Raw genomic sequence first — 23,435 nt, 5'->3', positions numbered from 1 at the left:
GCAGGCTAGGAAGGGAGGGAGGGAGGACCAGCTACCATACTTCCATGTTCACCATCCACCATGACCCTACCGTCACTACCCCGACACTACCATCACCATTATGACCATACCATTACTACCAAGACCCCACCATCACTAAGCTGACCCTACCATCACCATCATGACCATACCATTACTATCATGACCCTACCATCACTACCATGAACCTACTAAGAAGCAAGATCGCCACCCATTTAAATACCCATCTCATGCACATCCCAGGATAGCATGGGTTCAGAGCAGGTCGCTCCTGCCTCTCCAAACTACTGGACCACTATGACAAGGTCTTGGATGCTCTTGACGACACAAAATACAGATGAGGTTTACACAGACTTTGTGAAAGCCTTCGACTAGTGTGTTTATGGTGTAAAAGCAGACAAAATACATGACAAAGGAATAACAGGAAAAGTTAGTAGAAGGATCTATAACGTCTTAATAAATAGAACACAGAGAGTAAGAGTAAACAAAGTCAGAGGCGACTACTGTGAAAATATTTGTTCCACAAGGTACAGTACTTGCTCCCATCCTGTTCCTCATCCTCATATCTGATACAGACAGAGATGTAAGCAATAGCACCGTGACTTCCCTTGCAGATGACACCCAAGTTTGTAAGACAGTGTCATCCATCGAAGACACTGCAAGTCACTGCAAGACACTGCAAGTCACTGCAAGACACTGCAAGTCACCAAGCGGACATCAACCAAATCTTTAAATGGGCTGCATAAAACAATATGAAGTTCAATAACCACAAATTTCAATTACTCCTCTATCGAAAACTCGAGGAAATTAAAACTGTATCGGAATATAAAACGAATTCCAATCACACAATAGATCGAAAAACTAATGTGAAGGACCTGGGAGTGATAATGTCAGAGCATCTCACTTTCAAAGGCCACAACAACGGTCCCTTTCAAGGTAGGCGAAATTGCAGACCTGGAGAATATACAGAGAACTTTCACGGCACGTATAAGTACGATAAAGCACCTAAATTACTGGGAACGGTTTAAGTCCCTTGATTTGTACTCCCTGGAACGCAGGCGAGAAAGCTGCATCATTATATACACTTTTAAAATCCTAGAGGGACTAGTCTCAAATCGGCTCACGAAAATCAATCCCTACGAAAGTAAAAGACTTGGAAGGAGATGCAACATCTCCCCAGTGAAAAGCAGGGGCACCATGAGTACGTTAAGAAACAACACAATAAGTGCCAGAGGCCCAAGACTGTTCAACTGCCTCCCAGCATACATAAGGGGGTTACCTAAAGACCCCTGGCTGTCTTCAAGAATGAACTGGACAGGCACATGAAGTCAGTACCTGACCAACAGGGCTGTGGTTCATACGTCGGTTTGCGTGCGGCCGGCAACAACAACCTGGTTGATCAGGCCCTGATCCACCACGAAGCCTGGTCACGGACCGGGCCCCTGGGGCGTTGACCTGTAAAATCCTCTCCAGGTATACTCCAGGAATACCTTAAACCTACTATCACTACCATGAACCTACCAGCACCTCTATGACCCTCCCATGACCACCATGACTCTACACTCACCACCATGATCCTGCCATCACAACCATGACTCTACCATCACTACCATGACCCTACCATCACCACCATGACTCTACCATCACTACCATGACCCTACCATCACCACCATGACTCTACCATCACAACCATGACCCTACCATCACCACCATGACCCTACCATCACAACCATGACCCTACCATCACAACCATGACCCTACCATCACAACCATGACTCTACCATCACTACCATGACCCTACCATCACCACCATGACTCTACCATCACTACCATGACCCTACCATCACCACCATGACTCTACCATCACTACCATGACCCTACCATCACCACCATGACTCTACCATCACAACCATGACCCTACCATCACCACCATGACCCTACCATCACAACCATGACCCTACCATCACAACCATGACCCTACCATCACAACCATGACTCTACCATCACAACCATGACCCTACCATCACAACCATGACTCTACCATCACAACCATGACCCTACCATCACCACCATGACTCTACCATCACAACCATGACCCTACCATCACAACCATGACCCTACCATCACAACCATGACTCTACCATCACAACCATGACTCTACCATCACAACCATGACCCTACCATCACAGCCATGACCCTACCATCACAACCATGACCCTACCATCACCACCATGTCCCTACCATCACCACCATGACCCTTCCGTTACAACCATGACTCTACCATCACAATCATGACTCTACCATCACCGCCATGACTCTACCATCACAACCATGACTCTACCATCACCACCATGTCCCTACCATCACCAACATGACTCTACCATCACAACCATGACTCTACCATCACCACCATGTCCCTACCATCACCATCATGGCTCTACCATCACAACCATGACTCTACCATCACCACCATGTCCCTACCATCACCACCATGACCCTACCATCACAACCATGACTCTACCATCACCACCATGTCCCTACCATCACCATCATTACCCTACCATTACAACCATGACTCTACCATCACAACCATGACTCTACCACCACAACCATGACTCTACCATCACAACCATGACTCTACCATCACAACCATGACCCTACCATCACAACCATGACCCTACCATCACAACCATGACTCTACCATCACAACCATGACTCTACCATCACAACCATAACCCTACCATCACAACCATGACCCTACCATCACAACCATGACCCTACCATCACAACCATGACCCTACCATCACAACCATGACCCTACCATCACAGCCATGACCCTACCATCACAACCATGACCCTACCATCACCACCATGACCCTACCATCACAACCATGACCCTACCATCACCACCATGACCCTACCATCACAACCATGACCCTACCATCACAACCATGACTCTACCATCACAACCATGACTCTACCATCACAACCATGACCCTACCATCACCACCATGACCCTACCATCACAACCATGACCCTACCATCACAACCATGACCCTACCATCACAACCATGACTCTACCATCACAACCATGACCCTACCATCACAACCATGACTCTACCATCACAACCATGACTCTACCATCACAACCATGACCCTACCATCACAACCATGACTCTACCATCACAACCATGACTCTACCATCACAACCATGACCCTACCATCACCACCATGACCCTACCATCACAACCATGACCCTACCATCACAACCATGACCCTACCATCACAACCATGACTCTACCATCACAACCATGACTCTACCATCACAACCATGACCCTACCATCACAACCATGACTCTACCATCACAACCATGACTCTACCATCACAACCATGCCTCTACATTTCACTCTCTCATTAAAAGAACAAAATCTGAATCAACTTTAAGTTCAAAATTAACACGCAAAGTATTTTAGTTCACTGAAGTTCAAACTTCAAACTTTTGAACTCCAGTCGTGAACCATTGTCAAGTCCCAGGCGAGACCAGACACTAGAGAAGGTCAGAAAACAATGCTGAGGAGGCGAGAGAAGGAAGTACCACTAGTAGTAGTAGTAGTAGTAGTAGTAGCAGTAGCAGCAGTAGTAGTAGTAGAAGTAACAGTAGTAGTAGTAAAAGAAGTAGTCAGTAGTAGTACGTCGTATTAGTAGTAGCAGCAACACCAGAGCTGAGAGGGGACACAGGAGCTGAGAGGGAACACAGGAGCTGAGAGGGAACACAGGAGCTGAGAGGGGACACAGGAGCTGAGAGGGGACACAGGAGCTGAGAGGGGACACAGGAGCTGAGAGGGGACACAGGAGCTGAGAGGGGACACAGGAGCTGAGAGGGGACACAGGAGCTGAGAGGGAACACATTAGCTGAGAGGGGACACAGGAGCTGAGAGGGGACACAGGAGCTGAGAGGGAACACATTAGCTGAGAGGGGACACAGGAGCTGAGAGGGGACGTAGATAGACATGAAGGGGAAACTGAGCTATTTTGAGAGTGAGGTGAAGCAATAAGGTGAAGGTTGTGGGTGACTAGCGAGTGAGGAGCAGGTGAGGAGGAGCAGGTGAGGAGTAGGCGAGGTGCAGGTGAGGAGGAGCAGGTGAGGAGTAGGTGAGGTGCAGGTGAGGAGGAGCAGGTGAGGAGTAGGTGAGGAGGCCAGGTGAGAAGCAGGTGAGGAGCAGCTGAGGTGCAGGTGAGGAGCAGCTGAGGTGCAGGGGAGGAGCAGCTGAGGAGCAGTTGAGATGCAGGTGAGGAGCAGGTGAGGAGGAGCAGGTGAGGAACAGGTGAGGTGCAGGTGAGGAGCAGGTGAGGAGCAAGTGAGAAGCAGCTGAGGTGCAGGTGAGGAGCAGGTGAGGAGCAGCTGAGGAGCAGCTGAGGTACAGCTGAGGAGCAGGTGAGGAGGAGCAGGTAAGGTGTAGATGAGGAGCAGATGAGGTGCAGTTGAGGAACAGGTGAGGAGGAGCAGGTGAGGAGGATGTGAGAAGGAGTTAAGGGGGAGGAAGAGGAGAAGTGGAAAGAGAGAGAAGAGTAAGAGAAAGGAAAGTGAAAAAAGTAGAGAGGTGACGGGAGGGGAAAAATAAATGAGGGTAGGGTAAGTGAGGGGTGAAGAGAGAGGAGGTGGCACAGATGGTGATAAAGATGGCACAGACGAGAGAACATAACGATGATGATGTGTGGAGAGAAAGAGGGAATTATTGGGCGAGGGAGACAGGAATAAGTGGAAACTGTGTGAAAGAGAGAGAGAGAGAGAGAGAGAGAGAGAGAGAGAGAGAGAGAGAGAGAGAGAGAGAGAGAGAGAGAGAGAGAGAGAGAGATGAGTGAGGAAAGAAGTGGATGAATGGAGAGGTGGATAAATGGGGAACGTGAAAGACAGAGTCACAACACTACAGGTGACGTCTACCTCAGTCAAAGTGTACGAAGCGGGTTCAGGAGCTAGGGCTCAACCCCCCTACCCCCCCTCACACACACATTCTAAACAGGTGTAAAAGTGTATTTTCTTTTTTACCCGTAACAGATGTGTATACTAAGGTTAACACTCTGTACACACACACGTGTTTATACTCAGAGTTTTCTGAAGAACACAGGTGTGTAGGAAGGTGTTTTATGCACACAGGTATGTAGGAAAGTGTTTTATACGTACACAGATATATAGGAAGGTGTTTTATACGTACACATGTGTGTAGGAAGGTGTTTTACACATACACAGGTGTGTAGGAAGGTGTTTTATGCACGCACACACACACACACACACACACACACACACACACACACACACACACGACGTGTGGATCAGTCCTGGACCATAATGGTCTATGACGGACAGATACTTGGTCAAGTTCTTCTAATTGTGGGTTATTTGTGAATTGTTCCATCAACAGTGTTGCTGTGAATTGTTCCATCAACAGTGTTGTTGTGAATTGTTCCATCAACAGTGTTGTTGTGAATTGTTCCATCAACAGTGTTGTTGTGAATTGTTCCATCAACAGTGTTGTTAAGGCTTGTTCCATCAACAGTGTTGCTGTGAATTGTTCCATCAACAGTGTTGTTAAGGCTTGTTCCATCAACAGTGTTGTTGTGAATTGTTCCATCAACAGTGTTGTTAAGGCTTGTTCCATCAACAGTGTTGTTGTGAATTGTTCCATCAACAGTGTTGTTGTGAATTATTCCATCAACAGTGTTGCTGTGAATTGTTCCATCAACAGTGTTGTTGTGAATTGTTCCATCAACAGTGTTGTTGTGAATTGTTCCATCAACAGTGTTGTTGTGAATTATTCCATCAACAGTGTTGTTGTAAATTGTTCCATCAACAGTGTTGTTGCGAATTGTTCCATCTACAGTGTTGTTGTGAATTGTTCCATCAGCAGTGTTGTTAAGGCTTGTTCCATCAGCAGTGTTGTTGTGAATTGTTCCATTAACAGTATTGTGAATATTTCCATCAACAGTGTTGTTGTAAATTGTTCCATCAACAGTGTTGTTAAGAATTGTTCCAGCAATAGTGTTGTTATTAATTGTTCCATCAACAGTGTTGTTGTGAATTGTTTCATCAGCAGTGTTATTGTGAATTGTTCCATCAACGGTTTTGTGAACCAAGATACTGTGGATAGTTTGTGAATTGTTCCAACGACAGTATAGTAGTGAACTGTACCATTTACGATATTGTGGAGTGTTTGTGAATTGTTCCAGCCACAGTCTTATTACAACCACGATGTTGTTCCAGCCACATTGTTGTTCCAGCCTCAGTGTTGCAAAAACGTTTATACACAGTACGTAAATGTAATCAAATGTTGATGTTCTGGAGTACTTGATCACCTTATAAAGATCCGTGAATGTTGATGTTTGAGCATCGAACAGCTTTTGTTACGAATCATTAAATATTTGAGTAAATATATAAACCCGGAGAGTACTAAGCCAGTCCGTACTTACCTCTTGCATGTCTGTACTCGCCTGACATCGCAATAATAATCAATCAGTCAATACTCATCAGTTAATGCTTGATCAATGATTACTCACCTGTCAGTGCTAAATAAATGCATTAGTTATCAACGCAGGAAAAATAAACACTAGTCATTACTCACCTGAAATTGGAGCAAGGATGTATAATCCAGTGACCTGCAGCTTTCTGTCTTATGCGCTCCTTCATGAGCGCTTTCTTCGAGCCAAAGAGTTTCATGGCTAATCTGTTGTCCGTGGGTTGGAAGAGAGCCTGCAGCTGGTTTTTGAGGAACGAAGGCTTGGGTTCCACCCCTGTGGAGGCTCCGGTGGAACCCACACACAGCTGCCCGGGTCCCAGCTCCTCCTTCGGCGTGCCGTATAGCGAAACATCGTCTCCCCCGAAGTGCACTTTGCTAACATCCCGGTAATTCATCTCTGGGGAGATGTAGTCGTTCACGAAGGCTGTTTCATCCTCAACGGCGGTGACCAGCGAGTCCGTGCATGTGGTCGTCTCTACTGAGATCTTGATGTCGTCCTTGAGTGTGGCCGACCTCGGAGACCTTACCTCCTCTTCGGAGTTGGTCAGAGGGCCGGTAACAGCCACGCGACCGTTGGCCAGCCGAAGACTAGGCAGACGCTGGGTGCGGCGGCCCCCACTGCCGCCTCCGTTAGTGCCATCTCGCGTAGCCCCGCCTGTTTCCGTTGCTCCTCCTCCTCCTCCGTTGGCCATGGGACCGTTGGCTCCGCCTCCCGACGCCAGTGACCCCGCCCCGCTGCCCATCACTCCTCGGGACCTGATTACAGCGCTGCCGGTACTGCTGCTGCTGCTGCCACCTCCTACCCCGCCTCCAGGACCTCCACCACCTGCCACGCCCCCAGCACCGCCTCCAGCTGCCCCAGAGCCGCTGCCAGAGAGGGAACCAGAACCAAGGTCAGCGTCCCGGTACTCTCCCAGGTCCCGCTCGCTGTCCCTGTAACGCAAGAAGAACTTTTGTAAGTCACACTACCTCGTCTACACATATAGTTACTTCTACGATAAATACTGATATTTTAGTTATCTCTACGATAGCTACTACTTCTACCTTAGTTATCTTTACTATAACTACTACTGCTGCATTAGTTATCTCTACGATAACTACTACCACATCCCAGCTAATCTGACGTTTTTAACATGTAATTGGGAAGCAAAACGTATCACTCACTCTTCGTTCAAAGACGTAAACAATTATTCTTGCAAATTGTAACAATGAACTTATTTTCCTTCACTTCATGTGAACGCAAGTGGAACATCAGTATCAAAATTCTATCTTTTATCTACCTAAAAAAGTAAGCAAAAATTATGTTTAATCTTTGCGCTAATGGATTAAAAATACCAGCATAAATAACGTATGCGGCGCTTACCAGTGCAGGGAATATAATGTGTTTTTCTCTGTGCAAAGTTCACATGTTAGATTAACGTTAAGGTTCTTTGCTGTTGTAAGAGCTTTATCAAAGTGCTTTGCTGTTGCAAGGGCTTTATCTTTATGGACAGTACCCCAACACAAGCTCCACCTCAAGGGTAGGACCCCAACACAAGCTCCACCTCAAGGGTAGGACCCCAACACAAGCTCCACCTCAAGGGTAGGACCCCAACACAAGCTCCACCTCAAGGGTAGGACCCCAACACAAGCTCCACCTCATGGGTAGGACCCCAACACAAGCTCCAACTCATGGGTAGGACCCCAACACAAGCTCCACCTCATGGGTAGGACCCCAACACAAGCTCCACCTCATGGGTAGGACCCCAACACAAGCTCCACCTCATGGGTAGGACCCCAACACAAGCTCCACCTCATGGGTAGGACCCCAACACAAGCTCCACCTCATGGGTAGGGCCCCAACACAAGCTCCACCTCATGGGTAGGACCCCAACACAAGCTCCACCTCATGGGCAGTGCCTCCACTCAAGCTCCACTTCATGGGCAGTGCCCCCACACAATCTGCACCTCATGGGTAGGGCCCCACACACAAGCTTACTCATCATGGGCAGGATCCCACACACACAAGCTCCCCTCATGGGCAAGACCCCACACACAAGCTACCTTCAAGGGCAGGGCCCCACACACAAGCTACCTTCAAGGGCAGGGCCCCACACACAAGCTACCTTCAAGGGCAGGGCCCCACACACATGCTACCTTCAAGGGCTGTACCCCACACACAAGCTACCTCCAAGGGCAGGGCCCCACACACAAGCTACCTTCAAGGGCAGGGCCCCACACACAAGCTATCTTCAAGGGCAGGGCCCCACACACAAGCCACCTTCAAGGGCAGGGCCCCACACACAAACTACCTTCAAGGGCAGGGCCTCACACACAAGCTACCTTCAAGGGCAGGGCCCCACACACAAAATCCCCTCATGGGCAGGGCCCCACACACAAGATACCTTCAAGGGCAGGGCCCCACACACAAGCTACCTTCAAGGGCAGGGCCCCACACACAAGCTACCTTCAAGGGCAGGGCCCCACACACAAAATCCCCTCATGGGCAGGGCCCCACACACAAGCTACCTTCAAGGGCAGGGCCCCACACACAAAATCCCCTCATGGGCAGGGCCCCACACACAAGATACCTTCAAGGGCAGGGCCCCACACACAAGCTACCTTCAAGGGCAGGGCCCCACACACAAGCTACCTTCAAGGGCAGGGCCCCACACACAAAATCCCCTCATGGGCAGGGCCCCACACACAAGCTACCTTCAAGGGCAGGGCCCCACACACAAAATCCCCTCATGGGCAGGGCCCCACACACAAGATACCTTCAAGGGCAGGGCCCCACACACAAGCTACCTTCAAGGGCAGGGCCCCACACTTGCCTGGATTCTTAATAAATTATCATCTGACATTAAGTAAACAGTTGCAGCCTCATTAAAATGGTATAAAATACCGACAGATTGTTAGGTAAGACACATATGCAACAGTTAGGTATCTTTATTTCGAAACGTTTCGCCTACACAGTAGGCTTCTTCAGTCGAGTACAGAAAAGTTGATAGAAGCAGAAGATACTTGAAGACGATGTAATCAGTCCATCACCCTTAAAGTTTTGAGGTGGTCAGTCCCTCAGTCTGGAGAAGAGCATTGTTCCGTTGTCTGAAACAATATGGGGAGACTCATATTGTTTCAGACAACGGAACAATGCTCTTCTCCAGACTGAGGGACTGACCACCTCAAAACTTTAAGGGTGATGGACTGATTACATCGTCTTCAAGTATCTTCTGCTTCTATCAACTTTTCTGTACTCGACTGAAGAAGCCTACTGTGTAGGCGAAACGTTTCAAAATAAAGATACCTAACTGTTGCATATGTGTCTTACCTAACAGTTGCAGCCTCAAAATAAAATATCTTCAGAAGTGTAATTGTCCCAAACTAGAGTCTGATTTACTTGTTAACAAATAAGGTATATAACGCCCAGAAATTAAAAAAAAAAAAGTCATGCAGTATTAAGTAACCTTTGGACAGATAAAGCCTCCAGCGGGTTTATTTGTCCGAAGAAAAAGTCACTTGGTTTTCAAAACGTTTCGATAATAGTAAAGTTGCCTAAGTTTGTATAAGTGTCCTATGTATAAATTACAGTTGGCATGTTTCGCCACTGGCAGTAATGGAGCAGTGATGGGGCAGTGATAGGGGCGTGATAGTTCAGTGATGGGGCAGTGATTGGGAAAGAGGCGTAAAATTACTCATAGACGGAAAGATATTTATGGTAACAGTGCAAGGATCTATTACCACCTTACTGTGTCAGAGGTGCCAGAATTGCCATGTCACGCCATGCCATTACTCGGGCTTCTAGAGCTTAATTAGGTGCTGTCCAAGTTAGTAGATTTTGAGGTTAATGGTTCTATAGATCACTAACTCGAGATCAATGATTCGTGAAGGTCACCGACTTACTTTCAATGACTCAAGAAGACCAAAGGCTCTCGAAGAATTGACCAGGAAGGTCAATCGTTACAGGCATTCGAGGTCACTGACTCTGAGGGTTGTTCGTGGCTCTTGAGGTCAACAGCTCTCAAGAAAGCTGCAAGGTCAATGGCTCTCGAAGCTGTTTGCTCTCAAGGATCAATTACTCTTTCTTTTTTGTTTGAGAGAGAGTGAGAGAGAGCGATAGAGAGGCAGCAAAGGGCAGCAATGATCACTGCTAGTGACAGGATAAATTTCGGAGAATGTAATTAATGAAACAAATCTGAGCTCCATACGGAATAAGCTGCCAGTGGCCCTATAAACCAGCAACAAGAAGATCACAGACCTTATTGGCACCTGAAGCCCTTGGAATGTAAGCAAAAATTTAGAACATCAAAAGCCTTCCTTTCCCAGCCTCTGCCCGTTGACATCAGCCTTCGGAGTGAACCGCCTAAAATACATATATGCAATTCTTTTATTTTTGGAAGATGAGATAATAAGTGGGAGAGTGACCTGAAGAGGTGAAATGAGAGGATAGAAGGAAATTAAAGGGTAATGGGGAAAGTAGGAAGAGGATATAGATAAAGAATATATGGGACATGTGAGTGAGGCAAGAGTAAGGAAGCAACGGGAGGATCACTGGGGGTTAAAAACAATATATGTTAAGTTACTATCATTCAGACGCAAGAGTTGGGGAGACTCTTGATGACAGCTTCAAGCCAACTATCCTCCCCAGCCCCAACAAGAGTTGGGGAGACTCTTGATGACAGCTTCAAGCCAACTAAACTCCCCAGCCCCAACAAGAGTTGGGGAGACTCTTGATGACAGCTTCAAGACAACTATCCTCCCCAGCCCCAACAAGAGTTGGGGAGACTCTTGATGACAGCTTCAAGCCAACTATCCTCCCCATCCCCAACAAGAGTTGGGGAGACTCTTGATGACAGCTTCAAGACAACTATCCTCCCCAGCCCCAACAAGAGTTGGGGAGACTCTTGATGACAGCTTCAAGACAACTATCCTCCCCAGCTTTCACTTTCTTCTTCTTTACCACACTTATTCTCGTTGTTTTAACAGTTATTTAAAGTGCTCCAAAAGATCATTAGGTGGTTGTAACAAGAGTCTTCAAGTGTTTCCAGTGAGTGTCTTACAAGTGCTGAAGAATAACTACAGCTACGTCACAGCAATCTGTTGACGAATTCAGCTATATTTCAAAGTACCTTCAGACGACTCGCGCCTTCAGCTACTTTAGAAGACGATCCATAGATGAAGTTCAAGCAAGTTGTCTTAGTTTCACGCTGCCAGGCGTAAGACAACTCACGCTCCCAGGAGTAAGACTACTTACGCTGCCAGACGTAAGACAACTCACGCTGCCAGAAGTAAGACAACTTACACTGCCAGACGTAAGACAACTTACGCTGCCAGAAGTGCCTGGGGGATATCATAAAAAGCTTAAAACGTTGTTTTTTAGGCAAACCAAAATTAAAAACTCAAAAGAAAAGGTTGTTGAGTCAGGGAGGTGGTGGTGAGGGTGTCAGGGTGGTGGTGAGGGTGTCAGGGTGGTGGTGAGGGTGTCAGGGTGGTGGTGAGGGTGTCAGCGTGGTGGTGAGGGTGTCAGCGTGGTGGTGAGGGTGTCAGGGTGGTGGTGAGGGTGTCAGGGTGGTGGTGAGGGTGTCAGGGTGGTGGTGAGGGTGTCAGGGTGGTGGTGACGGAGTCACGATGGTGGTGAGGGTGTCAGTGTGCTGGTGAGGGTGTCAGGGTGGTGGTGAGTGTATCAGGATGGTGGTGAGGGTGTCAGGGTGGTGGTGAGGGTGTCAGGGTGGTGGTGAGGGTGTCAGGGTGGTGGTGAGGGTGTCAGGGTGGTGGTGAGGGTGTCAGCGTGGTGGTGAGGGTGTCAGCGTGGTGGTGAGGGTGTCAGGGTGGTGGTGAGTGTATCAGGATGGTGGTGAGGGTGTCAGGGTGGTGGTGAGGGTGTCAGGGTGGTGGTGACGGAGTCACGATGGTGGTGAGGGTGTCAGTGTGCTGGTGAGGGTGTCAGGGTGGTGGTGAGTGTATCAGGATGGTGGTGAGGGTGTCAGGGTGGTGGTGAGGGTGTCAGGGTGGTGGTGAGGGTGTCAGGGTGGTGGTGAGGGTGTCAGCGTGGTGGTGAGGGTGTCAGCGTGGTGGTGAGGGTGTCAGGGTGGTGGTGAGGGTGTCAGGGTGGTGGTGAGGGTGTCAGGGTGGTGGTGAGGGTGTCAGGGTGGTGGTGACGGAGTCACGATGGTGGTGAGGGTGTCAGTGTGCTGGTGAGGGTGTCAGGGTGGTGGTGAGTGTATCAGGATGGTGGTGAGGGTGTCAGGGTGGTGGTGAGGGTGTCAGGGTGGTGGTGAGGATGTCAGGGTGTTGGTGAGGGTGTCAGGGTGGTGGTGAGGATGTCAGGGTGGTGGTGAGGGTGTCAGGGTGGTGGTGAGGGTGTCAGGGTGGTGGTGAGGGTGTCAGGGTGGTGGTGAGGGTGTCAGGGTGGTGGTGAGGGTGTCAGGGTGGTGGTGAGGGTGTCAGGGTGGTGGTGAGGGTGTCAGGGTGGTGGTGAGGATGTCAGGGTGGTGGTGAGGGTGTCAGGGTGGTGGTGAGGGTGTCAGGGTGGTGGTGAGGGTGTCAGGGTGGTGGTGAGGGTGTCAGGGTGGTGGTGAGGGTGTCAGGGTGGTGGTGAGGGTGTCAGGGTGGTGGTGAGGGTGTCAGGGTGGTGGTGAGGGTGTCAGGGTGGTGGTGAGGATGTCAGGGTGGTGGTGAGGATGTCAGGGTGGTGGTGAGGGTGTCAGGGTGGTGGTGAGGGTGTCAGGGTGGTGGTGAGGGTGTCAGGGTGGTGGTGATGGTGTCTGGGTGGTGGTGAAGGTGTCAGGGTGGTGGTGAGGGTGTCAGGGTGGTGGTGAGGGTGTCAGGGAGGTGGTGAGGATGTCAGGGTGGTGGTGAGGATGTCAGGGTGGTGGTGAGGATGTCAGGGTGGTGGTGAGGGTGTCAGGGTGGTGGTGAGGGTGTCAGGGTGGTGGTGAGGGTGTCAGGGTGGTGGTGAGGGTGTCAGGGTGGTGGTGAGGGTGTCAGGGTGGTGGTGAGGGTGTCAGGGTGGTGGTGAGGGTGTCAGGGTGGTGGTGAGGGTGTCAGGGTGGTGGTGAGGATGTCAGGGTGGTGGTAAGGATGTCAGGGTGGTGGTGAGGATGTCAGGGTGGTGGTGAGGATGTCAGGGTGGTGGTGACGATGTCAGGGTGGTGGTGAGGGTGTCAGGGTGGTGGTGAGGGTGTCAGGGTGGTGGTGAGGGTGTCAGGGTGGTGGTGAGGATGTCAGGGTGGTGGTGAGGGTGTCAGGGTGGTGGTGAGGGTGTCAGGGTGGTGGTGAGGGTGTCAGGGTGGTGGTGAGGGTGTCAGGGTGGTGGTGAGGATGTCAGGGTGGTGGTGAGGGTGTCAGGGTGGTGGTGAGGGTGTCAGGGTGGTGGTGATGGTGTCAGGGTTATGGGGAGGGTATCAGGATGGTGGTGAGGGTGTCAGGGTGGTGGTGACGGTGTCAGGGTGGTGGTGAGGGTGTCAGGGTGGTGGTGAGGGTGTCAGGATGGTGGTGAGGGTGTCAGGGTGGTGGTGAGGGTGTCAGGGTGGTGGTGAGGGTGTCAGGGTGGTGGTGAGGGTATCAGGGTGGTGGTGAGGGTGTCAGGGTGGTGGTGACAGAGTCATGGTGGTGGTGAGGGTGTCAGGGTGGTGGGGACGGAGTCAGGGTGGTGGTGAGGGTGTCAGGGTGGTGGTGACGGAGTCAGGGTGGTGGTGAGGGTGTCAGGGTGGTGGTGAGGGTGTCAGGGTGGTGGTGAGGGTTTCAGGGTGGTGGTGAGGGTGTCAGGGTGGTGGTGAGGGCGTTAGGGTGGTGGTGAGGGTGTCAGGGTGGTGGTGAGGGTGTCAGGCTGGTGGTGAGGGTGTCAGGGTGATGGTGAGGGTGTCAGGGTGGTGGTGACGGAGTCAGGGTGGTGGTGACGGAGTCAGGGTGGTGGTGAGGGTGTAAGGGTGGTGGTGAGGGTGTCAGGGTGGTGGTGAGGGTGTCAGGGTGGTGGTGAGGATGTCAGGGTGGTGGTGAGGGTGTCAGGGTGGTGGTGAGGGTGTCTGAGTGGTGGTGACGGAGTCAGGGTGGTGGGGAGGGTGTCAGGGTGGTGGTGAGGGTGTCAGGGTGGTGGCGAGGGTGTCAGGGTGGTGGTGAGGGTGTCAGGGTATTGGTGAGGGTGTCAGGGTGGTGGTGACGGAGTCACGATGGTGGTGAGGGTGTCAGTGTGCTGGTGAGGGTGTCAGGGTGGTGGTGAGTGTATCAGGATGGTGGTGAGGGTGTCAGGGTTGTGGTGAGGGTGTCAGGGTGGTGGTGAGGGTGTCAGGGTGGTGGTGAGGGTGTCAGGGTGGTGGTGAGGGTGTCAGGGTGGTGGTGAGGGTGTCAGGGTGGTGGTGAGGGTGTCAGGGTGGTGGTGACGGAGTCAGGGTGGTGGTGACGGAGTCAGGGTGGTGGTGAGGGTGTCAGGGTGGTGGGAAGGGTGTCAGGGTGGTGGTGAGGGTGTCAGGGTGGTGGTGAGGATGTCAGGGTGGTGGTGAGGGTGTCAGGGTGGTGGTGAGGGTGTCTGAGTGGTGGTGACGGAGTCAGGGTGGTTGGGAGGGTGTCAGGGTGGTGGTGAGGGTGTCAGGGTGGTGGCGAGGGTGTCAGGGTGGTGGTGAGGTTGTCAGGGTGGTGGTGAGGGTGTCAGGGTGGTGGTGACGGAGTCACGATGGTGGTGAGGGTGTCAGTGTGCTGGTGAGGGTGTCAGAGTGGTGGTGAGTGTATCAGGATGGTGGTGAGGGTGTCAGGGTTGTGGTGAGGGTGTCAGGGTGGTGGTGAGGGTGTCAGGGTGGTGGTGAGGGTGTCAGGGTGGTGGTGAGGGTGTCAGGGTGGTGATGATGGTGTCATGGTGGGGGTGAGATGTGTCAGGGGGATGGTGAGGGAGTCAGGGGGGTGAGATGTGTCAGGGTGGTGGTGATGGAGTCAGGGTGGGGGTGAAATGTGTCAGGGTGGTGGTGAGGGAGTCAGGGTGTGGGTGAGATTTGTCAGGGTGGTGGTGAGGGAGTAACGGTGAGGGTGAGATGTGTCAGGGGTTGGTTAGGGAGTCAGGGTGTGGGTGAGATTTGTCAGGGTGGTGGTGAGGGAGTAAGGGTGAGGGTGAGATGTGTCAGGGGGGTGGTTAGGGAGCCAGGGTGGTGGTGAGGGAGTCAGGGTGGTGGTGAGGGAGTCAGGGTGGGGTGAGATGTGTCAGGGGGTGGTTAGGGAGTCGGGGTGGTGGTGAGAAAGTCAGGGGGTAGCTAGATGTGTCAGGGGGGTGGTTAGGGAGTCAGGGTGGGGGTGAGATGTGTCAAGGTGGGGGTGAGATGTGTCAGGGGGTGGTTAGGGAGTCCGGGTGGGGATGTGATGTGTCAGGGTGGGGTGAGTTAGTCAGGGTGGGGGTGAGATGTGTCAGGGTGGGGGTGAGATGTCCCAGAGGGGTAGCTAAGGAGTCAGGGGGGTGGTGAGATGTGTCATGGGGGGTGGTTAGGGAGTCAGGGTGGTGGTGAGGGTGTCAGTGGGGTGGTGAGATGTGTCAGGGGGGTGGTTAAGTTGTCAGGGTGGTGGTGAGGGAGTCAGGGGGGTGAGATGTGTCAGGGGGTGGTTAGGGAGCCAGGGAGGTGGTGAGGGAGTCAGGAGGGTGGTGAGATGTGCCAGGAGGGGTGGTTAGGGAGTCAGGGTGGGGGAGAGATGTGTCAGGGTGGGGGTGAGCTGTGTCAGGGGGTGGTGAGGGAGTCAGGGTGTGTGTGAGATGTGTCAGGGTGGGGGTGAGATGTGTCAGGGGGGTGGTGAGGGAGTCAGGGTGGGGGTGAGATGTGTCAGGGTGGGGGTGAGATGTGCCAGGTGGGTGGTTAAGGAGTCAGGGGAGTGGTGAGATGTGTCAGGGGGGGGGTGAGATGTGTCAGGGGGATGTTGATGGAGTCATGGGGTGGTGAGATGTGTCAGGGTGGGGGTGAGATGTGTCAGGGGGGTGGTGAAGGAGTCAGGGGGGTGGTGAGATGTGTCAGGGTAGGGGTGAGATGTTTCAGGGGGTTGGTGAGAGAGTCAGGGGGTGGTGAGATGTGTCAGGGTGGTGGTGAGATGTATGTGCCAGGGGGGTGGTGAGGGAGTCAAGGGGGTGGTGAGGGAGTCAGGGTGGTGGTGAGGGAGTCAGGGAGGGTGGTGAGGGAATCAGGGGGTGGTGAGGGAGTCAGGGAGGGTGGTGAGGGAGTCAGGGGGTGGTGAGGGAGTCAGGGGGGTGGTGAGGGAGTCAGGGAGGTGGTGAGGGAGTCAGGGTGGTGGTGAGTGAATCAGGGGGTGGTGAGGGAGTCAGGGGGGTGGTGAGGGAGTCAGGGTGGTGGCGAGGGAGTCAGGGGGGTGGGGAGGGAGTCAGGGGGTGGTGAGGGAGTCAGGTGGTGGTGAGGGAGTCAGGGGGGTGGTGAGGGAGTGAGGGTGGTGGTGAGGGAGTCAGGGGATGGTGAGGGAGTCAGAGGGGTGGTGAGGGAGTCAGGGAGGGTGGTGAGGGCGTCCGGGGGTGGTGAGGGAGTCAGGGGGGTGGTGAGGGAGTCAGGGAGGTGGTGAGGGAGTCAGGGTGGTGGTGAGGGAGTCAGGGGGTGGTGAGGGAGTCAGGGGGGTGGTGAGGGAGTCAGGGTGGTGGCGAGGGAGTCAGGGGGGTGGTGAGGGAGTCAGGGGGTGGTGAGGGAGTCAGGTGGTGGTGAGGGAGTCAGGGGGGTGGTGAGGGAGTGAGGGTGGTGGTGAGGGAGTCCGGGGGTGGTGAGGGAGTCAGAGGGGTGGTGAGGGAGTCAGGGGGGTGGTGAGGGAATCAGGGGGTGGTGAGGGAGTCAGGGAGGGTGGTGAGGGAGTCAGGGGGTGGTGAGGGAGTCAGGGGGGTGGTGAGGGAGTCAGGGAGGTGGTGAGGGAATCAGGGTGGTGGTGAGTGAGTCAGGGAGTGGTGAGGGAGTCAGGGGGGTGGTGAGGGAGTCAGGGTGGTGGCGAGGGAGTCGGGGGGTGGTGAGTGAGTCAGGGGGTGGTGAGGGAGTCAGGGGGGTGGTGAGGGAGTCAGGGAGGTGGTGAGGGAATCAGGGTGGTGGTGAGTGAGTCAGGGAGTGGTGAGGGAGTCAGGGGGGTGGTGAGGGAGTCAGGGTGGTGGCGAGGGAGTCAGGGGGGTGGTGAGGGAGTCACGGGGTGGTGAGGGAGTCAGGTGGTGGTGAGGGAGTCAGGGGGGTGGTGAGGGAGTGAGGGTGGTGGTGAGGGAGTGAGGGTGGTGGTGAAGGAGTCAGGGAGTGGTGAGGGAGTCAGGGGGGTGGAGAGGGAGTCAGAGTGGTGGTGAGGGAGTCAGGGGGGTGTTGAGAGCGTCAGGGGGGTGGGGAGGGAGTCACGGGGGTGGTGAGGGAGTCAGGAAGGTGGTGAGGGAGTCAGGGGGGTGGTGAGGGAGTCAGGGTGGTGGTGAGTGAGTCCGGGGGGGGGTGAGGGAGTCAGGGGAGTGGTGAGTCAGGGTGGTGGTGAGGGAATCAGGGGGTGGTGAGGGAGTCAGTGGGGTGGTGAGGGAGTCAGAGTGGTGGTGAGGGAGTCAGGGGGGTGGTGAGAGAGTCAGGGGGGTGGTGAGGGAGTCAGGGTGGTGGTGAGGGAGTCAGGGGGGTGATAAGGGAGTCCGGCCGGTGGGGAGGGAGTCAGGGGGGTGGTGAGGGAGTCAAGGTGGAGGTGAGGGAGTCAGGGGGGTGGTGAGGGAGTCAGGTGGGTGGTGGGCGAGTCAGGGTGGTGGTGCGGGAGTCAGGGGGGTGGTGAGGGAGTCAGCGGGGTGAGGGAGTCAGGGGGGTGGTGAGGGAGTCAGGGTGGTGGTGAGGGAGTCATGGCGGTGGTGAGTGAGTCAGGGGGGTGGTGAGGGAGTCAGGGTGGTTGTGAGGGAGTCAGGGTGGTGGTGAGTGAGTCAGGGGGTGGTGAGGGAGTCAGGGGGGTGGTGAGGGTGTCAGGGGGTGGTGAGGGAGTCATGGCGGTGGTGAGGGAGTCAGTGGGGTGGTGAGGGAGTCAGGGGGGGTGGTGAGGGAGTCAGGGGGGTGGTGAGGGAGTCAGGGTTGTGGTGAGGGAGTCAGGGGGGTGGTTAGGGAGTCAGGGGGTGGTGAGGGAGTCAGGGGGTGGTGAGGGTGTCAGGGGGGTGGTGAGGGAGTCAGGGGGTGGTGAGGGTGTCAGGGGGGTGGTGAGGGAGTCAGTGTGGTGGTGAGGGAGTCAGTGTGGTGGTGAGGGAGTCAGGGGATGTAGAGGGAGTCAGGGGGTGGTGGGGGTGTCAGGGGGGTGGTGAGGGAGTCAGGGGGGTGGTGAGGGAGTCAGTGTGGTGGTGAGGGAGTCAGGGGGTGGTGAGGGAGTCAGGGGGTGGAGAGGGAGTCAGGGGGTGGTGGGGGCGTCAGGGGGGTGGTGAGGGAGTCAGGGGGTGGTGAGGGAGTCAGGGGGTGGAGAGGGAGTCAGGGGGTGGTGGGGGTGTCAGGGGGGTGGTGAGGGAGTCAGGGGGTGGTGAGGGAGTCAGGGGGTGGAGAGGGAGTCAGGGGTGGTGGGGTGTCAGGGGGTGGTGAGGGAGTCAGGGGGGTGGTGAGGGAGTCAGTGTGGTGGTGAGGGAGTCAGGGTGTGGAGAGGGAGTCAGGGGGTGGTGGGGGTGTCAGTGGGGTGGTGAGGGAGTCAGGGGGTGGAGAGGGAGTCAGGGGGTGGTGGGGGTGTCAGGGGGGTGGTGAGGGAGTCAGGGGGGTGGTGAGGGAGTCAGTGTGGTGGTGAGGGAGTCAGGGTGTGGAGAGGGAGTCAGGGGGTGGTGGGGGTGTCAGTGGGGTGGTGAGGGAGTCAGGGGGTGGTGAGGGAGTCAGGGTGGTCTATGAGTCTTACAGATTCTTAAGTTTGCCAAAAAATAATATTCGAGCACCTGTAACTCTGATGTAAAAGGTAATTAGGGAATGTGGATTACATTTACGTTCAGTGTCTTGAAAGAAATTTGAACACATCTGCATTCAGCTGGTGGAACTGTTGTCTCAGCTGGTGGAAATATTGGTGGAACTGTTGTCACTGCAGTGGTAAGAAACCCAGTAATTTAGGGTCAGTGGGACGGTGAACCATTTGAGAACATTAAACCGAAATCTTTCTGCTGGATGACGATACTTATGCAAATTTCGGGACGTTCATGGCTGGCTTCTTCCGTCCAAACATTAATTAAGACTAATGAAACCACTCCTGGGCGAAACGTTTCTTTCAATTAATGTCTTAAACCGTGTGTAAGTATCCTTGTCCAGGGTGTGTCCGTATTTCCATACCATTTACAAGCGAAATCTTTGATCCTTCCAATCTGCAAATCATTAATATTACACTTCGTTTGCTGGTGTAGTAGATGGTAGACACGGCTGATAGTGAGGAAGAGGAAGAGGAGGAGGAAGAGGAGGAGGAGGATAGAAGAGGAAAGCAGTGAGAGTTGCTAGTCTCAGAGGATGAACAGAGAGGGAACAAGAGTTAGTGTGTGTGAGTTCCAAGCAGAATAACCTAGAATGACTTTGTCGAAGAAGTTGCAGATACTTGGTCTCCTGGGCAGATACTTGGTCTCCTGGGCCGCCATCTGCACCACCACCACCACTACAACCACAACCACTACTACTGCTACCACCACAATCACTACTACTACTACTACCATCACTACCACTACCCCCCTCCCTCTTTCCCTTGGCACCAGGGCTTGCAAGGACGGTGGTGACATCTAACGTAGCAGCCGGATATCCTGTGTGGTGCGCACTGCCCGGCTCCGGCTGGGTTACAAGTATCTTTGGCAGGTTATATCACCACCACCAGATGTAGACCAAACGAAATGTTAACTTTGCCAGATGGACTATTGTCACACCCTGCGTCATTATGTACTGGAGTGCGATAAAATTAATGAATTTAGAAACAACTCACTCAGAAATGTTCAAGAAATGGCAAAGTATTTTATCCACAGTGGTATATTGCAGACCATTCTGGAGAAATACCCTGACTTTGCTAGCTGTAAATAAAGCATTACCACGCGCGCGCGCGTGTGTGTGTGTGCGTGTGTGTGTGTGTGTGTGTGTGTGTGTGTGTGTGTGTGTGTGTGTGTGTGTGTGTGTGTGTGTGTGTGTGTGTGTGTGTGTGTGTGTGTGTGTGACAACAATCAACATTTGCACCAATAACTCATTACAGTTGTGACCGGGTGTGGAAGTGTGAATTGTTCATTACTCTGGAATTTGTTCATGATTGTAGCCATGTATAAACGTAAGTAACCATTCTTACAGGATTCATTACCTTTGTAACTTGTGAGTTCATTACCTTTGTAACTTGTGAGTTCATTACCTTTGAACCTAGTTCAGCTATCAAACTTTGGAGCCCAGTCCCTGGACCCATTACGTACCACTGTAATCTGTAATCTGTCGCACAGGTAAGGTTTCTGTCATGTTAGATGAACGAAACTGTGTGTGTGTGTGTGTGTGTGTGTGTGTGTGTGTGTGTGTGTGTGTGTGTGTTTCACTGCTTTACGAGACCCACCTTCTCTAGCGGCCACCAGCAGTGTGGTCTTGTGCATGGATCAGGGCTTGGCTCCTAGTCAAGCTGGTTGTAGAATCATCCTATTGTATACTCTGTGGCTGAATGGGTAGAGTCCTGGGCTTCTTGAACGCATGCGGCCACAGTTCCAGTCCGCATATCTTTTTTTCTTTTTCTGTTTACTGTATATATAAGGTTGGACCAACTAGACTAGTGGGATGTCGTGAAGGACCTGTCTAGTTGGGCCAGCGGGCCTGCTGCAGTGTTCCTCCCTTCTTATGAGTCGGGTGTTGTCGCACGTCAGGTGTTGCCCTGTTGTGGGATGTGATAGTGAGGTGTGGACTACACCCTTTATATGCCTTCCTTTGATGTATTGTCTATATAGTTCCTTGATAACGTAAGAAGTCACGAAAGCGCTTGGAATTTCACTATCCCTCCAAAATGGTTGTTTTGCATATATATATATATATATATATATATATATATATATATATATATATATATATATATATATATATATATATATATATATATATAATACATAAAATGCCATTAGTGGGGTTTTAAAAGGGGAGTAATTTTGAAGGTATCTCAAAATAGTTCATAAAAGCCTACATTAGTTACAACAGGTTATTAGTGCTAAGTGACCTCTCAGTATCTGAACATGACTGACTTAGAAACTTTCTCAGTGTTTAGTACTCAGAGTATCTCTCTCAGTGTTTAGTACTCAGAGTATCTCTCTCAATGTTTAGTACTCAGAGTATCTCTCTCAATGTTTAGTACTCACAGTATCTCTCTCAAAGTTTAGTACTCACAGTATCTCTCTCATTGTTTAGTACTCAGAGTGCCTCTCTCATTGTTTAGTACTCAGAGTATCTCTTTCAATGTTTAGTACTCAGAGTATCTCTCTCAAAGTTTAGTACTCAAAGTATCTCTCTCAATGTTTAGTACTCACAGTATCTCTCTCATTGTTTAGTACTCAGAGTATCTCTCTCATTGTTTAGTACTCAGAGTATCTCTCTCATTGTTTAGTACTCAGAGTATCTCTTTCAATGTTTAGTACTCAGAGTATCTCTCTCATTGTTTAGTACTCAGAGTGCCTCTCTCATTGTTTAGTACTCAGAGTATCTCTTTCAATGTTTAGTACTCAGAGTATCTCTCTTAATGTTTAGTACTCACAGTATATCTCTCATTGTTTAGTACTCAGAGTGTCACTCTCAATCTTTAGTACTCACAGTATCTCTATCAAATGTTTAGTACTCAGAATATCTCTCTCATTGTTTAGTACTCAGTGTATCTCTCTCAAAGTTTAGTACTCAGAGTATCTCTCTCAATGCTTAGTAATCAGAGTATCTCTCACAATGTTTAGTACTCACAGTATCTCTCTCATTGTTTAGTACTCAGAATGTCTCTCTCAATGTTTAGTACTCACAGTGTCTCTCTCAATGTTTAGTACTCACAGTATCTCTCTCATTTTTAATACTCAGAGTACATCTCTCAATGTTTAGTACTTAGAGTATCTCTCTCAGTGTTTAGTACTCAGAGTATCTCTCTCAGTGTTTAGTACTCACAGTATCTCTCTCAGTGTTTAGTACTCACAGTATCTCTTTCAGTGTTTAGTACTCACAGTATCTCTCTCAATGCTTAGTACTCAGAGTATCTCTCTCAGTGCCTAGTACTCATAGTAACTCTCTCAATGTTCAGTACTCATAGTATCTCTCTTAATGTTTAGTACTCATAGTATCTCTCTTAATGTTTAGTACTCATAGTATCTCTCTCAATGTTTAGTACTCATAGTATCTCTCTCAGTGTTTAGTACTCACAGTATCTCTCTCAGTGTTTAGTACTCACAGTATCTCTTTCAGTGTTTAGTACTCACAGTATCTCTCTCAATGCTTAGTACTCAGAGTATCTTTCTCAGTGTCTAGTACTCATAGTATCTCTCTCAATGTTCAGTACTCATAGTATTTCTCTTAATGTTTAGTACTCATAGTATCTCTCTCAATGAATAGTACTCACAGTATTTCTTTCAGTGTTTAGTACTCACAGTATCTCTCTCAGTGTTTAGCACTCATAGTATCTCTCTAAATGTTTAGTACTCACAGTATCTCTCTCAATGTTTAGTACTCATAGTATCTCTCTCGTGTTTAGTACTCACGGTATCTCTATCAATGTTTAGAAGTCATAGTATCTCTCTTAGTGTTTAGTACTCACATTATCTCTCTCAATGTTTAGTACTCATAGTATATCTCTCAGAGCTTAGTACTCACAGTATCTCTCTCAATGTTTAGTACTCATAGTATCTCTCTCAATGTTTAGTACTCACAGTATCTCTTTCAATGTTTAGTACTCATAGTATCTCTCTCTATGTTTAGTACTCACAGTATCTATCTCAATGTTTAGTACTCACAGTATCTCTCTCAATGTTTAGTACTCACAGTATCTCTCTCAAT

The 23,435-nt window shown here is 51.2% G+C and overlaps 1 protein-coding gene across 4 annotated transcripts in view; it reads right to left on the bottom strand.

The window, feature by feature from the left end:
• Positions 1 to 23,435, bottom strand: part of Ih (hyperpolarization activated cyclic nucleotide gated potassium channel Ih) — a 632,623-nt gene that overhangs the window by 363,426 nt on the left and 245,762 nt on the right. For 2 of the 4 annotated variants that reach the window (XM_070085523.1, XM_070085522.1), the window contains exon 2: positions 6,637 to 7,464. In XM_070085523.1, coding sequence (XP_069941624.1) covers positions 6,637 to 7,464 — 828 coding nt within the window. Of the gene's footprint in view, positions 1 to 6,636; positions 7,465 to 23,435 lie in introns of those variants that run through there. The other 2 variants (XM_070085524.1, XM_053776964.2) reach the window with 2 other exon arrangements.

The sequence above is a fragment of the Cherax quadricarinatus genome, chromosome 16 (genome assembly GCF_038502225.1).
Source record: "Cherax quadricarinatus isolate ZL_2023a chromosome 16, ASM3850222v1, whole genome shotgun sequence".
Lineage (NCBI taxonomy): Eukaryota > Metazoa > Arthropoda > Malacostraca > Decapoda > Parastacidae > Cherax > Cherax quadricarinatus.
Note: the sequence above shows the minus strand (reverse complement) of the source record. Positions and strands in the feature narration are given on the sequence as shown.